The sequence below is a fragment of the Oncorhynchus gorbuscha genome, linkage group LG16 (genome assembly GCF_021184085.1).
Source record: "Oncorhynchus gorbuscha isolate QuinsamMale2020 ecotype Even-year linkage group LG16, OgorEven_v1.0, whole genome shotgun sequence".
In the NCBI taxonomy this organism is placed as follows: Eukaryota; Metazoa; Chordata; class Actinopteri; order Salmoniformes; family Salmonidae; genus Oncorhynchus; species Oncorhynchus gorbuscha.
The window spans coordinates 51,366,460-51,384,713 of NC_060188.1; the positions used below are offsets into that span (position 1 = coordinate 51,366,460).

Below are 18,254 nucleotides of genomic sequence, written 5' to 3' on the forward strand. Positions count from 1 at the left end.
GTGCTTTTTACGATTTTACACGAGGCCTAATTCACAAGGTATGCCTGAAAACGTAGAACCACTAGGCTAATAAATGATCAAATGTTCCTTTCGACTATTTCATTAATCTATATATTTTCATTTCAAGTTATCCCTTTGGAGCGCATGAAAGAGAGTGACGAGTGTGTTCCGCTTCCATAATACTGTATGATTCAGAATATCAAAACATCAGAATTGGTTAAATAATGTTATGCATGCCAACATTTAAGGCAATAATTAAGAGAAGTTATCATGTCAGGCAAAAATGATAGTTTTACCATTGCAATATTTGATGTACAGTCACATTCACTTTGGTTGTCTGAAGTGTCCAGTAGAATTCACAGCTGGCGATGCCTCATCTGTGGGCCAGGTGTAAATCGTTCAGCAAGCTATTGTTGCAATACAAAACAAACCATCCACCCTTGATGGGCTATAAGCAGGACAATAGACTTGCTGAGTTGATTTCTATTTTTAAGGACTTGAAATGTATTAATGGACGTTTTAGGTATAGCTGTACCTAGGCAACTGTAAAATGCAGGCCTGCTCTTAGGCCTACAGCTCGATACAAGGCTACTAGTCTACTAAGCCTACTAATGATAATGACATGACTTATTATTAGAATGATAACAATATGAAGAATTGTAATAATAAGAAGATCAATAAGGAGGATAGCAGGAGTGAGTGATGTGTGCTAATTGCAGTACGTGTGTCTGTGGCAAACATGTGCTGCTAGATAAAACACAAGAAATCGGACCGATGTTTGGTTACGGTTAGGGTTAGGGTTTAGCGGAGGGTCGTCCCAAGGATCCCAAGAGGGTACTAACCCTAGTTAGCGGGCTAGATGGGGGTGGAAAAACGTGAATTGGATATTTTTTTACATTTTTTGTTTCACCTTTATTTAACCAGGTAAGCTAGTTGAGAACAAGTTCTAATTTACAACTGCGCCCTGGCCAAGATAAAGCAAAGCAGTGCGACAGAAACAACAACACAGAGTTACACATGGGATAAACAAGCGTACTGTCAATAACACAATAAGGGCTGTATCCAGGCACTCTGCGTTGCGTCATGCTTAAGAACAGCCCTTAGCCATATACCACAAACACCCGAGGTGCCTTATTGCTTAAGTGTATGGCCAGTGCGCATTGCTGTCACTTTATTGAGCTGGCAAGCGTCTGTCAACTCAGGACTCCACATAAAAACAGTAACAGCTAGTTCACAGTAGTTCACTCTCATCTCCTACTGGTGTAGTTGCGTTGGGTGATAGTATCCAGTCTTGCTGTAGCGCGCCAAGGCAAGATAAGCTTATAGCCATGTAAAGAGCACCCACTCCAGGACAAATAATGAAATGCGAAAAGAAAGTACAATTCTACAAAGAATAGCTTTTTTTCGAGCATTTTCACCACATCTTAGATCAATCCTTCTTTTTTTACTTACGCCAATACAAATACAGTACATCTGAGAAAGCCTAATATCAGCCGACAAAATAGGCTCCATGTAATATATGTTATGGGGCGTGTAAGTCATAGAAGAGATATTATTGGCGGGTGACTGATAACTTGGCAGTTTGGGTGTTGGAGCTGTACTACTCACATGAGCAGGTTGCTAGGTGCAGACATGGACCTCTCCGCTCTACTCCTGGGACACTCATAGGGATTACTGAAGGATCTCTTGCGCAGCATGGCCTTCACCAGGATCTGAAACACACACACACACACACACACACACACACACACACACACACACACACACACACACACACACACGTTTTAGAATCAGATGATTCACACACAGACGTGCACCCGCACACACAGACCCATGACCACACAAACACATGTTTGTACACCCATGAAGGCAGGCAGACACAAAGGCATGCGTACACACACATACACACACTTCAGACTCCTTACCACGGTGGACAGGCTGGGGACAAACTTGACAGAGTTCTGCACCTCCTCTTCAGTGACCTCCACCACACTGCAGTGGTCCTCCTCTAGAGGGAGAGGATCACAACCGTCCTGGGTCACCCATGGGTCCAACTGACGGAGACACACACAACCAGAATGTCACAATGATATGGTATGTGCTTGGGCACAACTGGACAAATCCTACCATGAGAGATATGCCCATGCAGAAGAATCTAAAGTTACTGTAAGACCCTTGTCAAATCATTACTGGAGACGTGGATGATAAGACAACCTAATGAGGCTTCCTGAAATGATGGAACAGGACAAAAACACAGAGAAAAGCAAAAAGCCAAAGCACTCAGAAAGCCTAGCAGAGAGAGGGGGAATAACTATCGAAATCATTTATTGGCCAGACTCCAGAAATGCCTGATGCTGTAAAGAGTCTTCTAATGGCTAAGGCTGTCTACTGTCAGGGATGCCGTTAGAAGAGAGAGAGAGCGAGAGAGAGAGAGAACGACACCAGGATGTCAGGTCTGGATAGTTCTTGCTTCCTCTATGTGTGTCAGTGGCTTTGAGTAAATTGAAGCATTTCATGGTAAGCTAATCAAAGATAGCAGCTAAGCCATTCCATTTGGATTTGAAGCAGTCCATGCCCTTCTTATCCATCCCTTTTCTTCCTTCCTTCCTTTCCTTCCTTCCATTATATTTCATTACCATGGCAATTTGGATTCAAAGGAATACAATAACATTTGAATATGATGATATCATAATCAAGCATAGCAAATTTTGTAGATGTTTTAATTGAGAATGTTTGGTTGATAGGGGCTAATGTTTGTTTGGATATCAGTTTTGGTGGCAACAACCCCAAGACGAGATGTTAGACTTGTCTCTGCTATCAAAGATCATACATTTTTCCAATATATACATATCCCTTGCCCTATTCAGTAACCAGTGGAGGCGGCCACCCCCAGTTTCCCAGAGTTGTACATGGAGAAGTACCAGGACTTCTGGAACACATACAGTTGAAGTCGGAAGTTTACATACCTTAGCCAAATACATTTAAACTGAGTTTTATTTGGTAGCATTTGGTAGCATTGCCTTTAAATTGTTTAACTTGGGTCAAATGTTTTGGGTAGCCTTCCACAAGCTTCCCACAATAATTTTGGCCCATTCCTCCTGACAGAGCTGGTGTAATTGAGTCAGGTTTGTCAGCCTCCTTGCTCACACTCGCTTCTTCAGCTCTGCCCACACATTTTCTATGGGATTGAGGTCAGGGCTTTGTGATGGCCACTTCAATACCTGGATATCATTGTCGAGAAGCCATTTTGCCACAACTTTGGAAGTATGCTTGGGGTCGTTGTCCATTTGGAAGACCCACTTGCGAACAAGCTTTAACATCCTGACTGATGTCTTGAGATGTTGCTTCAATATATCCGCATAATTTTCCTTTCCTCATGATAACATACATTTTGTGAAGTGCACCATTCCCTCCTGCAGCAAAGCACCCCCACAACATGATGCTGCCACCCCAGTGCTTCAGGGTTGGGATGGTGCTCTCGGCTTGCAAACCTCCCCCTTTTTCCTCCAAACATAATGATGGTCATTATTGTCAAACAGTTCTATTTTTGTTTCATCAGACCAGAGGACATTTCTCCAAAAAGTATGATCTTTGTCCCCATGTGCAGTTGCAAACAGTAGTCTGGCTTTTTTTATGGCGGTTTTGGAGCAGTGGCTTCTTCCTCGCTGAGCGGCCGTTCAGGTTATGTTGATATAGGACTTGTTTTACTGTGGATATAGATACTTTTGTACCTGTTTCATCCAGCATCTTCACAATGTCCTTTGCTGTTGTTCTGGGATTGATTTGCACTTTTCACACCAACGTACGTTTATCTCTAGGAGACAGGACGCGTCTCCTTCCTGAGCGGTATGTTGGCTGCGTGGTCCCGTGGTGTTTATACTTGCTTACCATTGTTTGTACAGATGAACGTGGTACCTTCCGGCATTTGGAAATTGCTCCCAAAGATGAACCAGACTTGTGGAGGTCTACAATGTTTTTTCTGAGGTCCTGGCTGATTTCTTTTGATTTTACCATGAAGGTAGGCTTTGAAATACATCCACAGGTACACCTCCAATTGACTCGAATTATGTCAATTAGCCAATCAGAAGCTTCTAAAGCCATGACATCATTTTCTGGAATTTTCCAAGCTCTTTAAAGGCACAGTCAACTTAGTGTATGTACATTTCTGACCCACTGGAATTGTGATTACAGTGAATTATAAGTGAAATAATCTGTCTGTAAACAATTGTTGGAAAAATGACTTGTGTCATGCACAAAGTAGATGTCCTAACCAACTTGCCGACTTATAGTTTGTTAACAAGAAATTTGTGGAGTGTTTGAAAAAAATAGTTTTAATGACTCCAACCTAAGCGTATGTAAACTTTCAACTTCAACTGTACATATCCACATTTATAGCTATACTCCAGCACAACATCCAGTCCTTTTATGAGTACTTCTGCCAGCTTCAAGCCTTTTAATATAGGGAGCTGATGCGGAGGGCCGACATTGAGAGAGAGGCCCGCATGCACCCAGTGGTACAGAAAATAAAGGCCTGGTCTGACTCTGAGGACACTGCTGAAGAACAGGAAGAGGCCGTGGCGCCTCCACAGATGAGGCAACATGGGTACTCTGACGAGCAGTGGCTCTTTTCTGATGAGGAGATGGAGGAACTGGAGGCCATACCCACACCCACACATAGCCCCTGGAGAGAGATGATCCGCTGACAACAGATCAGATTACAAGTTAGAACTCGTAGGGAGAGAGGATTCAGCCTTCACCTTTAGTTTTGGGACTTCGCTTACTTGCATTTGTGTGTGACCTTTAACACTAAGGACAGCTGTTGATCTGGCAATCTACTGGGAGAACACATTCAGTCATGCTCATGACCCATTCAGCACTGCCTGTTAATGAGTCCCATTGAAACGACCTTATGCAAGTAACCTCCTACAGTACCATTCGTCTAAGTAAGGGGGATGATGGTGGAGCCCTGGACTGGTTCCTCCTCCCCTCACCTTGATCTCAGGTATGGTGATCCTGGTGTCAGGGTTCTTGTCCAACATTTTCAGGATAAGAGTCTTCAACTCCTCACTGATCTCTGGCCTACAAGAACACAGACACAGAGGTCAGATACACAGCGATGAGGAGGGGTGGGGGGGGGGTTCGACAGTTATTGATCATGTAAACAATGAACAGAGGTAAAAATCCTCCAACAGTATCCGTCTTAAATAATGACAGTGGTGGTAGCTAAGCTAACCCAGGCAGTGTTGTTGTAAGGTGTTTGCATTGAGATGAGCCCGTTATGTAATGTGATGTTGTTGTGTTAGGAGGACTAGGGAGCAGCATGCCATCTTCCCACACAGAACAACTAAGGGTCCACACCAGACGCACGCACGCATGCACAAAGACTATTTCATTAAGCTGGGCCTGACAAGATGACATGTCCTACACAGACAGGGAGACTATTTCATTAGGCTGGGGATGACAAGATTACATGTCTTCCCCACACATACTCCAGCTGACACTCTCGCTCTCTCTGTTTCGCTGTGTTCCTCTCTCTGTCTCCCTCTCCCGTCTGTTTTTATCTCACTCTTCTTCTTTCTTTCTCGCCTATACCGGACACAGAGAATTAGAATTTGCCTCCAGGTTACTTTTTGTCTGGCATTGGGTGTTTTTTCAGAGAGAGAAGGAGAGAAGAGGAGAGAGGATACTGCGAGTGAGTGTTACAGTCTGCAGGTAACCACTACTGACACTCCGGTTTGGCTTCAGAGGATTTTTTTATTTTTATCACAGTCAGTTGACAGAACACTAGGAACATCACCATACTTTTGAAGGGTGTGTGTGCTTGTGTGAGAGTGACTCCTCTGAGCAACAGCTAAGTTGGCAGCATCGGTTTCAACTCTGGGATGTCTGGAACATCAAGTCTGTCTCATTTAATAAAGAGGACGGAGGGGTGATGGAGTAATGGGAAAGAGAGAGAAAAAGAGAGACTTACGACTCTGGGAACTCCACACATTTAGTCCTGATCTTATTGTGTAGAACCAGGATGTATTCATCAATGAACGGACACTGCAAGTTGAAAAGCGAAAGAGGAGAGGACAGACGAGGAGAGGTAAAAAAGTGAGCGTTATAAGTTATAATTAAAATTCTAAGAACATCTAAGTTATACTAAGTTATACAGAGGGGCCAGCTGTGCTAGCAGAGACTCATCACTATCTATACATAGGGAAAACCCCTCTTCCACCACTTCTCCCATAGAACGTCACTGAAAGAAATAATGGTTGGTGGCAGGCTGGGAAGTAGTGAAAAGAAGAGAAAATGGACACAGAAATCAGCTGGCTTGCTTACCTTCCCAAACACAAAGCAGTAGACAGTCACTCCCATGGCCCATACATCCAATGCCTGAAAAACAATAGCAGTCAAACGGTAAGAGAAGCTGTACCAGTGAACACATAGAGAAACGCAGACTCATAGACTCAGAATAAGATTACACAGACAGACATACAGACTGACAGACAGACATAAAAAGAAACAGACAGACAGATACAGACAGATAGACAAGCACTCAAGCACACACAAATGCACACACCCACACACACAGACACACCGCTCATACCACTTTCCAAGTCCACTATCAGCCCAACGAGTGTATCTCTAGGGACCTTTGCAGGGCAATCAGATAGGAAACAGAATCCGAGAGCCAATCGAGCCTCAGCCTGCAGCCATCCATCAGTCTCATTCCTGCCCTGCTCTCTCTCTCTCCCTCTCTTCACCCCCTCCCTCTCTCTCTCTGTCCTCGATCTAACTGCTGGGTTCCAATGTGCAGCACACTGACTGACCAGGACACTCTCACTCTCTGCCTGCTTGGCTTGCTTACTGGCTGGCCCGGCTGGCACTATGATTGTAAACCCTGCCCTCTGACCCCAGCCACTCTATCACACAGCCTATCTTCTTTCACATGGCCCATTAGAGCACTGCACAGCCAATCTCTTCTATACAGATACAGACAGGCTACTGCAATTTCAGAGCAACTGAGAGTGGCTTTTGTTTTGTGTGCTTTTAAACATTGTCCACTGAAATCAAATAATTTAGATTGTGTTTTGCTGCTGAGTATAGAATTAGCAGACGTCAATGATACAGTGTTTGCTCTCGAACAAGGCTCGGGGACTACTTGACAAATCAGAACAGGAGTGGCACTTGTACAGCATATGTTCCCTGAAGAGAGACAGAAGGAAGGCTAGTGGCCTAGAGCACTTGTCTCTTACCCAATTCATACTCTGCTGACAGTTTTGCCTGTCGTGCAATTTTCTGTTCCAAGTTCTCAGTTGCAGGCAGGGTCTTCCTGTCCGTGACCAAACCCATCAAATCAAACGGCCATTTGAGGATTATCCAGAAAAAGGCCTGAAAATGAATTAGTTATCTTATATAAAGCGGGTGAGCTGATTAAATAGAAGCCCAAAGAGATGAGCTGTCAGTCAGAGCAGCACAAAGATGCTGCCTAGTGATGGACTCTACTCTGCTCTGCTCTCCTCTCCTCCTTTCCTCTTCTCTTGTCTCGCTGCCTGACGCTTGTTGCTAAAGTATGCAGGGAGGGACACGGAAAGAGAGAGAGATAGAGAGAGAGAGAAGCAGAGAGAGAGGTAGGCTTCCTCCTGGCATCATTGGCACCACAAATGCTCTCCTCTCCTCCCTTCTCTTCTCCTATCCTCCCCTCCCCTCTCCTCACCCACCCCTCTCCTCTCTGCTCCACTTTGACTGGCGGCGGCTCATTTTAATTTCATGGTTTTTATTCCTCTTCCTCCTGTTCCTCAGCTTGTTCCACGGCTCAGCTGGCTACAGGCCAACATCTACTGCAACCGATGCTGCCAACCCTTGAACATCCACAGCTCTATATAAACAGCCTGGGAAATATACATTCCCCATGTTAGCAAAAATATTGTACTGCAACGAGAAAGCACACACACACACACACACACACACACACACACACACACACACACACACACACACACACACACACACACACACACACACACACACACACACACACACACACACACACACACACACACACACACACACACACACACACACACACACACACTTTGACCATACTTTTCCACTGAAGCTCTGGTGGATATCTGACAGGGTCTCTGGGGCCATGAAAGCAGGAGTCCCAGCCGTAGAGGAGAGCAGGGCATCGTTGCCCTCAAACTGGTTACTGACCCCAAAGTCAGCAATCTTCACATGGCCGTCATCCCCCAGCAGCACGTTAGCAGGCTTGATGTCCCGGTGGACAATCTTTTGGTAGTGCACTGAGGAGAATGGAGAGAGAGAACGAGAGATAGGCATTTTACAGGGTATACTAGCAAAATAGCACTTTGTAAAACTTCGTATTGCATGGGCCTGCACCTGACCATTATGATTTTGCAAAGATCCAGCATTTTCTGTGGTCAGAAAATTGCAGGGCAATGCTAATAAGGGGGGGAAAGAATGAGTGTTACTTCACGAAAGGCAGTATTTTTTGCCTTTCATGAAGTACTCTTTGAAGAGGTAGGTAGGGTTTCAGATGTTTTTCTGAAGATGGACAGGGACTCTGCTGTCCTAGCTTCAGAGTGAAGCTGCTTCCATCATTGGGGTGCCAGGACAGAGAAGAGCTTTGACTGGCCTGAGCGGGAGCTGCCAAGAGACCAGAGGTGGAAGAACGGAGTACTCGGGTTGGGGTGTAGGGTTTGAGTATAGCCTGAAGGTAGGGAGGGGCAGTTCCTCTTGCTGCTCCATAGGCAAGTACTATGGTCTTGTAGTGGATGTGAGCTTCAACTGAACCCCGTGGAGTGTGCGGGGTGACATGGGAGAACTTGGGAAGGTTGAACACCGCATAGCAACGATAGAAGAAACCGTGTGAGGATATGACGGAGCTGAGTGACTTGGTGTATAGAGAGAAGAGGAGAGGACCTACAACCGAGCCCTGGGGGACACCAGTAGTGAGAGTAGGTGGTGCAGACAGAGATCATCCCCACGTCACCTGGTAGGACTGGCCTGCCAGGTAGGATGCAATCCAAGAGTGTGTAGAGCCTGAGACGCCCAGCCCTGAGAGGGTGTAGAGCAGGATTTGATGGTTCATGGTGTCGTAGGCAGCGGATAGATCTAGGAGGATGAGAACTGAGGAAAGAGTCAGTATTGGCAGTGTGGAGAGCCTCCAGGATACAGAGGTGCAAAGTCTCGGTTGAGTGACCCCTGTCTTGAAGCCTGACTGGTTACGGTCAAGAAGATCATTCTGAGAGAGATAGCGAGAGAGTTGGTCCGAGACAGGATGCTCAAGTATTTTGGAAGGAAAAGAAAGATGGGATACCAGTCTGTCATTTTTTGACGTCAGATGGGTCCGAGTGTTGGTTTCTTGAGGAGGGGAATGGTGACTCAGGCTATTTTGAAGTGAGAGGAGACGCAGCCAGTGGTCAGGGATGAGTTGATGAGGAACGTGAGAAGGTCTCCAGAGATGGTCTGGAGAAAGAGGGGTTGGGGTCGAGTGGGCAGGTTGTTGGGCGGCCGGACTTCACTAGTTGCAGGATTTCATCTGGAAAGAGAAAAAGGTCAGGAAGGTAGGGCAGGAGAGGAGGGCTGAGCCGGCTGGGAAGAAAGTGCATGTCATAAGATGCAGAATAGGGTCGAAGAGGCAGAATCAGGAGACAGGAGCTCCTCTACTTCTAATACCAGGCAAATAGGAAGACATCTTACTCATTATACATTTGAGTCATTTGGCAGATGCTCTTATCCAGAACAATTTACAAGAGCAATTAGGGTTAAGTGCCTTACTCAAAGGCACATCGACAGATGTTTTATGTAGTTGGCTCATGGATTCAAACCAGTGACCTTTCGGTTACTGGCCCAACACATTTAACACCTACCTACCTAGGGTTGTGCATCTTTCCCTTTCAAGATGATTCGATACGTATTTAGATACAGTGGCATGCTAAAGTATTCACCCCACTTGGCAATTTTCCTATTCTGTTACAACCTGAAATTAAAATTAATCAGATAATTTTTTTGGGGGGGTTGTGTCATTTGATTTACACAACACGCCTACCACTTTGAAGATGCAAAATATTTGATATTGTTAAACAAGCAAGAAATAAGACAAAAAACAGAAAACTGGAGCATACATAACTATTCACCCCACCAAAGTCGATACTTTGTAGAGTCACCTTTTGCAGCTGCATGTCTCTTGGGGTATGTCTCTATAAGCTTGGCACTCCTAGCCACTGGGATTTTTGCCCATTCTTCAAGACAAAACTGCTACAGCTCCTTCAAGTTGGATAGTTTCCGCTGGTGTACAGCAATCTTTAAGTCATACCACAGATTCTCATTTGGATTGAGGTCTGGGCTTTGACTAGGCCATTCCAAGACATTTAAATGTTTCCCCTTAAACCACACGAGTGTTGCTTTAGCAGTATGCTTAAGGTCATTGTCCTGCTGGAAGGTGAACCTCCGTCACAGTCTCAAATCTCTGGAAGACTGAAACAGGTTTCCCTCAAGAATTTCCCTGTATTTAGCGCCATCCATTATTTCTTCAATTCTGACCAGTTTCCCAGTCCCTGCCGATGAAAAACATCCCCACAGCATGATGCTGCCACCACCATGCTTCACTGTGGGATGTTGTTCTCTGGGTGATGAGAGGTGCTGGGTTTGCGCCAGACATTGCGTTTTCCTTGATGTCCAAAAAGCTCAATTTTAGTCTCATCTGACTTGAGTACCTTCTTCCATATGTTTGGGGAGTCTTCCACATGCCTTTTGGCGAACACCAAACATGCTCACTTACTTTTTTCTTTAAGAAATTGATTTTTTCTGTCCACTCTTCCGTAAAAGCCCAGCTCTGTGGAGTGTACGGCTTAAAAAGGTCCTATAGTCAGATACTTCAATCTCCTCTGTGGAGCTTTGCAGCTCCTTCAAGGTTATCTTTGGTCTCTTTGTTGCCTCCCTTATTAATGCCCTCCTTGCCTGGTCCCTGAGTTTTGATGGGCAGCCCTTTCTTGGCTGGTTTGTTGTGGTACCATATTCTTTACATTTTTAAATAATGGATTTAATGGTGCTCCGTGGGATGTTACTGATATTTTTTATAACACAATCCTGATCTGTACTTCTCCACAACTTTGTCCCTGACCTGTTTGGAGAGCTCCTTGGTCTTCATGGTGCTGCTTGCTTGGAGGTGCCCCTTGCTTAGGGATGTTGCAGACTCTGGGGCCTTTCAGAACAGGTGTATATAAACTATATGTGACAGATCATGTGACACTTAAATAAAGTCCACCTGTGTGCAAACTAACTAATTATGTAACTTCTGAAGGTAATTGTTGCACCAGATCTTATTTAGGGCGTGAATACATGTGCACGCACCACTTTTCCGTTTAATTATTTTGTAATTACATTTTTTTTTTCTTCATTTCACATCACCAATTTGGACTATTTTGTGTATGTTCATTACATGAAATCCAAATAAAAATAGACTTAAATTACTGGTTGTAAATGCAACAACTGTTTTTGGTCGTTCCACTTTGTTTCTGAAATCACCATTACCCACTAATTAACTTGTCATTTTTTTCAGATTAAGTGTTTGAGATAGTAATGAGATCAAACAGGAGCTAGTTTTTGGTTCTACCTGGAACCAAAAAGGGTTATTCAAAGGGTTGGTTCTCCTGTGGGGACTGCCAAAGAACCCTTCTAGGTTGTAGCCCAAGCTTTGCCATGCTTCGACAGAAGCCTACAGAGCGCATTAGATTGGATTATATTGTCCTCCAAGAAGGAAATTAATTTCCACAAACATAGAGACCAACAACAAACCCATACACCCAATCATAACATTTACAATAACAAACCAAACCAAATTTCCCTACTGTATAGAGAGCATACACTTCCTACGTAGCCCATTCTCTACAACGCTACTACAGTACAGTTTACCTATTGATGTACTGATTGTGCACATAGCCCTGTGAGCCAGACCACACTCAGTCTAAAATGGCCTTAGAAAAGCCCTAATTGGTTATGAGCTCAATGGCGCTGAGGGGAGATTGTGTGTGACACACCAGAACAGAGAAGCCCTTTAGGACCTGAACATACTGTGGCTGGATGGGAGATAGATGAGGGATGAGTGGAAAACACAAAGATGGGGGAAATGGAATCGGAAGTCTACCAGGCACCCTGTTCAATGCTGTTCAGTTTAATGGAGGCAGTGGTGGTGGCTGGCTTGCCTCTCCACTGAGATTGATATGAGGGTAGTGTGGTAGTCTGGTAGCTCAGAGCGAGACCCTCGGATGGTACCTACAATCATGTATACATGTATGTGGATCCTTACAGTGCTCCATGCCCAGGATATCGAGGACGATCGCTTTCAAGTAGACGCAAGGAGGGGTGGAGGAGCAGTAAGGGAGGAAGAGGGGAGGAAGAGGAGAGGAGAGGGAGGAGTATGATGCTGGTACTCACAGTACTCAATACCCAGGACAATGTCTCTGAAGTAGAGGCGTGTTTGCTCCTCAGTGAAGGGACTGTCTGTGGGGACCTCCATCACTGGACTGGGACCGCATCAGGAACCAACACACAAATACACAGAGAGAGTTAGCAAGAGAAAAAGACAGAGAGAGATAGAGAGAGGGGGATAGAGACAGATAGAGAGACAGACAGATAGAGAGACAGATACAGGGAGACAAAGAGAGATCTTTTTGTCATTAACCGCTGGAAGGATAGCGGTTAAGCTACTTTAGTTCCATTCCATATGGCACTTGAATACAGCCTGTATATATAGATCCAAATCCAAGCACACTCTGGAGCAGATTGTACAAACAATAATGTTACACAAGACAACCACACAACCTCCCACGTCACTGGCACCCAACATCTAATAATGGCATGTCAAATCAAGGACCAAAACAGCACCACCGGTAACAGCTCAATGTCTCCTGCTCACATAGACAAGACTTCATTTAATTCAGGGCTTAAATGGAACATGACCAATCTGTCCATGCTGTACAGAAAATGGTAGAGACTAGAGACATAGCTACAGTCTGTTAATTATCTATGCTTAGTCACTTTACCCCTAGCTACATGTACAAATGACCTCGACTAAACTGTACCCCCGCACATAGACTCGGTACCGGTACCCGCTGTATGTAGCCTCGTTGTTGTCATTTTATTGTGTTACTTATTATTACTTTATACTTTAGTTTATTTGGTCAATATTTTCTTAACTCTTCTTGAACTGCACTGTTAGTTAAGGGCTTGTAAGTAAGCATTTCACAGTACGGTATACACCTGTTGTATTTGGAGCATGTGACAAATAAAGTTTGATTTGATTTAACCACCAAATCACTAATCAGCTATTCGACAGACAGCTAGCTACAACACTCAAATGTGTCTGAAGTCCTCCATTTCATTACTCCAACTAAATGGCTATATCCTGAGTGTGTATAGATGGAAGGAGTAATGGAATTGAAGTTAAAGGGAAACTGCGTTCCCATCTCCTCTCCGGGTAGAAATAGACCATTACTAATATGCAGACTGAGAAAAACTAAATGATCTATTCTCTCACTCTCTCTCTCACTCCCTCCCTCCCTCCCTCTCCCCCCTTCGCTCTCCTTACCTTTCCACTTCTCTCGGTTCTCTGTCTGGCAATGGAAGGTCAGTACCTACCCTGGAGATCAAATAATCACTTCTCTCTCTACCTCACTCCTCTCCTCTCTCTCTCCCCTTATTCTTTTCCTCTCCTCTCTTTCTCCCCCTCTCTGTCTGAGTAACAGTTAAATAGACAATAGGTGGATTAGCTGGGATAAGTTGCCCTTCCATTGAAGCAAAATGTCTTGATTCATAAAGTCATAAAGCCGTTAGCTTCACATCAAATTGGCTTCTTTGTGATAGAAACAGGGGAATAGTATTACTAATAGCTGATAATGTGCTGTGAAAGTCCTGCCTACTTCCTGGATCATGTTCCATACTGTTTTTGAATGGGATTCACAAAAGGTTTTACTTTAAAAACATACTGTTTATCTTAAATGACAGCATTTTAATGAATTGGATGATAATACTCTTGAATCTCATTCAAAAACAATATGAGACATAATCCAGGAAGTAGGAGGGACTTTCGTAGAGTATAGCTGATATTAATATTACATTTGCGTCTTTGGTGTCCAAAGCGTCTATGGGTCCAAATTGTCTTTGGGTCCATTTTTCTACAGGAAGGGATGTATGATTATTAACTGGACATGAAAGGGTTAACCAACAGAGCCCAACCAGTGGGGCAGAAAGTGTAGAGAAACCCTGGTGCAGTGCTAATACCACTGATAATAACTGGCAAGTGTAAAACATAAGCACATAATGAATCCCGAGAGAGAGAGAGAGAGAGAGAGAGAGAGAGAGAGAGAGAGAGAGAGAGAGAGAGAGAGAGAGAGAGAGAGAGAGCAGTGAACAAACACAAGCACTACATCAGCTTTGAGTAATGAAGGAGAACACCGAAGAGAGAAGGGGGATGAGGGGAAAAGGGAAGAGGGGATGGCAACCTGGTCTCAGAGCATTTCATATTATTCTGTATGTAAATCAAAAGTACTTTTGGGTTTCATTTTGAATGCTTAGCAGGACAGGAAAATGGTCCAATTCACACACTTATCAAGATAATATCCTTGGTCATCCCTACTACCTGTGATCTGGCAACTCACTAAACACAAATGCTTATGTGTTGGAGTGTGCCCCTTAAATTAGTACAAGGAATGGGAAATGATTCATACTTTTACTTTTGATACTTAAGTATATTTTAGCAATTACATTAACTTATATTTAAGTTTATGTAATTAAGTATATTTAAAACCAAATACTTTTAGACTTCTCCTCAAGTATTATTTTACTGGGTTACTATCACTTTTACTAGAGCCATTTTCTGTGAATGTATCTTTACTTTTATTCAAGTATGACATTTGGGTACTTTTTCCACCACTGAATCTGAGATACTCCATTTAGTATATCAAATCAAATCAAGATGTGTAGACCTTACAGTGAAATGCTTACTTACAATGCAGTTTAAAGAAAAATCAGTGTTAAGAAAGTATTTAGTTAAAATAAACTGAAGTAAAGAAGAAAAAAACAAAACTCAATAAAACTAAAATAACAGTAACGAGGCTATATACAGGGGGTACTGGTACAGAGTCAATGTGCTGGGGGGCACAGGTTGGTCAAGGTAATTAAGGTAATATGTACATGTAGGTAGGTAAAGTGACTATGTATAGATAATAAACAGAGAGTAGCAGCAGCGTAAAAATGCAGGGGGTTGGGGGTTCAATGCAAATTGTCCGGTAGCCATTTGATTAGCTGTTCAGAAGTCTTATGGCTTGGGGATAGAAGCTGTTAAGAAGCTTTTTGGACCTAGACTTGGTGCTCCGGTACCGCTTGCCGTGCGGTAGCAGAGAGAACAACCTATGACTAGGGTGGCTGGAGACTTTGACAATCTTTAGGGACTTCCTCTGACACTGCCTGGTATAGAGGTCCTGGATGGCAGGAAGCTTGGCCCCAGCGATGTACTGGGCCGTGCGCACTACCCTCTGTAGCGCCTTACGGGTGGATGCAGAGCCGTTGCCATACCAGGCAGTGATGCAACCAGTCAGGATGCTCTCAATAGAGCAGCTGTATAACTTTTTGAGGATTTTAGGACCCATGCCAAATCTTTTCAGTCTCTTGAGGGGGAATAGGTGTTGTGGTGCCCTCATCATGACTGTCTTGGTGTGTTTGGACCATGATAGTTTGTTGGAGATGTGGACACCAGGGATCTTGAAGCTCTCAACCTGCTCCACTTCAGTCCTGTCAATGAAAATGGGTGCGTGCTCAGCCCTCCTTTTCCTGTAGTCCACGATCATTTCCTTTGTCTTGATCACGTTGAGGGAGAGGTTGTTACCACACTGCCAGGTCTCTGACCTCCCTATAGGCTGTCTCATCATTGTCGGTGATCAGGCCTACCACTGTTGTGTCATCTGCAAACTGTGGAATGCAATAGAGATTGCGTCATCTGTGGATCTGTTGGGGCAGTATGCTAATTGGAATGGGTCTAGGGTTTCTGGGATAATGGTGTTGATGCACTTCATGGCTACAGACATGAGTGTTATGGGTCGGTAGTCATTTAGGCAGGTTACCTTCTTGTTCTTGGGCACAGGAACAATGTTGGTCTGCTTGAAACATGTTGGTATTACAGACTCAGTCAGGGACAGGTTGAAAATGTCAGTGAAGACACAAGCAAGTTGGTCAGAGCATGCTTGGAGTAATGTCCTGGTAATCCGTCTGGCCCTGCAGCCTTGAGAATGTTGACCTGTTTAAAGGTCTTACTCACATCAGCTATGGAGAGCATGATCACACAGTCATCTGGAACAGCTGGTGCTCTTATGAATGCATCAGTGTTGCTTACTTCGAAGCGCGCATAGAAGACATTTCGCTCATCTGGTAGGTTAGTGTCAGTAGGCAGCTCGCGGCTGTGTGAGAATGTCATATATTACATTTCATATGGTATGTATTCATTTGTGGTGGGAGTCCATCACCCATTTGGTATGAGATGTTACGAACTACAATTCATATTATATGTTATGAATTCGCAAAACGTACAATATGTTACGAATTAGCAAAACGTACAATATGTTCAGAATTTGATAAAATGATGATATGTTACAAATTTTGCTAGGTGGCTAGGTTGCTAATGTTTGCTAGCTGGCTAACATTAGCGGGGCTAGGGGGTTGGTGTTAAGGTTTGGGATAAGTTTAGGAGTTAGGTTAAATGGTTAAGGTTAGGGGAAGGTTTAGCTAAAACGGTTACATTTAAGGTTAGGGAAAGGGTTAGCTAACATGCTAAGCAGTTGCAATGTAGCTAAAAAGTAGTAAGTTGTTGAAAAGTTGCAAATTAGCTAAAGCATAAGTTGTCCATAATGAAATTCAAACTCGCGACCTTTGGGTTGTGTCACGTTCTGACCTTAGTTCCTTTGTTTTGTCTTTGTTTTAGTATGGTCAGGGCGTGAGTTGGGGTGGGCAGTCTGTTTGTTTTTTTATGTTGCTTTCTGTGTTCGGCCTAGTATGGTTTTCAATCAGTGGCAGGTGTCGTTAGTTGTCTCTGATTGATAATCATACTTAGGTAGCTTTTTTCCACCTGTGTTTCGTGGGTGTTTATCTTCAGTCTTTGTGTATGTCGCCAGACAGGACTGTTTCGGTTTTCGTTCGTTCACTTTATTGTTTTTTGTATTTCAGTGTTTAGTTTGATTCATTATATATTCCATCATGAACACTTACCACGCTGCAAATTGGTCCTCCGATCCTTCTCGCTACTCCTCCTCAGAAGAGGAGGAAGAGATCCGTTACAGGTTGCTAGATGTTCGCATTATATGCCCCAACCATTCACCCCGACCATCCACTCTAGTTTTGTTTTTGCATTAAGTAACTATATGTCTTTTGTAACCATACCAAACATATCATACTAATTTAAGTATCCTGAATTTACGTGTACATGTTCATGTCTAGTCTATGAGACCAGGATGGGGGTGGGGACCAGGCTTGAATTATTGTTGGAAAAAGTGCTACTCACCCCTTTGGCATCAAATCAAACACTGCAGAAGAGGGAGAGAAGAGAAACACATCAGTCTACATACGGTGCATTCAGAAAGTATTCAGACCCCTTCCCTTTTTCCACATTTTGTTAGGTACAGCTTTATTCTAAAATGTATTAAATAAAATAAAAAATCTCATCAATCTACATACAATACCCCATAATGACAAAGATAAAACAGGTTTTAAATGTATTAAAAATAAAAAATAAAAATGCATAAATACCTATTTACATAAGTATTCAGACCCTTTGTTATGAGACTCAAATCAAATAAAATTTTACTGGTCACATACACATGGTTAGCAGATGTTAATGCGAGTGTAGCGAAATGCTACACTCGAACTTGAGCTCAGGTGCATCCTGTTTCCATTGATCATCCTTGAGATGTTTCTAGAACTTGATTGGAGTGCACCTGTGTTAAATTCAATTGATTGGACATGATTTGGAAAGACACACACCTACAGTTGACATTGCATGTCAGAGCAAAAACCAAGTCATGAGGTCGAAGGAATTGTCCGTAGAGCTCCGAGACAGAATTGGAGAGCTCCGAGACACCTTCCGGAGACACCTGACACCTCACTTCTTTAAGGAATACCTAGGATAGGATAAGTAATCCCTCTCACCCCCCCCCCTTTAAGATTTAGATGCACTATTGTAAAGTGACTGTTCCACT

At 43.6% G+C, this 18,254-nt stretch overlaps 1 protein-coding gene across 3 annotated transcripts in view; it reads right to left on the minus strand.

Moving 5' to 3' along the window:
* LOC124000464 (calcium/calmodulin-dependent protein kinase kinase 1-like) overlaps window positions 1-18,254 on the minus strand; it is a 124,882-nt gene that overhangs the window by 21,078 nt on the left and 85,550 nt on the right. For all 3 annotated transcript variants that reach the window (XM_046306826.1, XM_046306824.1, XM_046306825.1), the window contains exons 8-15: window positions 17,561-17,582; window positions 12,448-12,536; window positions 8,092-8,291; window positions 6,325-6,378; window positions 5,972-6,045; window positions 4,992-5,079; window positions 1,926-2,054; window positions 1,609-1,712 (exon numbers count right to left, since the gene is read on the minus strand). In XM_046306826.1, the coding sequence (XP_046162782.1) occupies window positions 1,609-1,712; window positions 1,926-2,054; window positions 4,992-5,079; window positions 5,972-6,045; window positions 6,325-6,378; window positions 8,092-8,291; window positions 12,448-12,536; window positions 17,561-17,582 (760 nt within the window). The remainder of the gene's footprint in view (window positions 1-1,608; window positions 1,713-1,925; window positions 2,055-4,991; window positions 5,080-5,971; window positions 6,046-6,324; window positions 6,379-8,091; window positions 8,292-12,447; window positions 12,537-17,560; window positions 17,583-18,254) is intronic.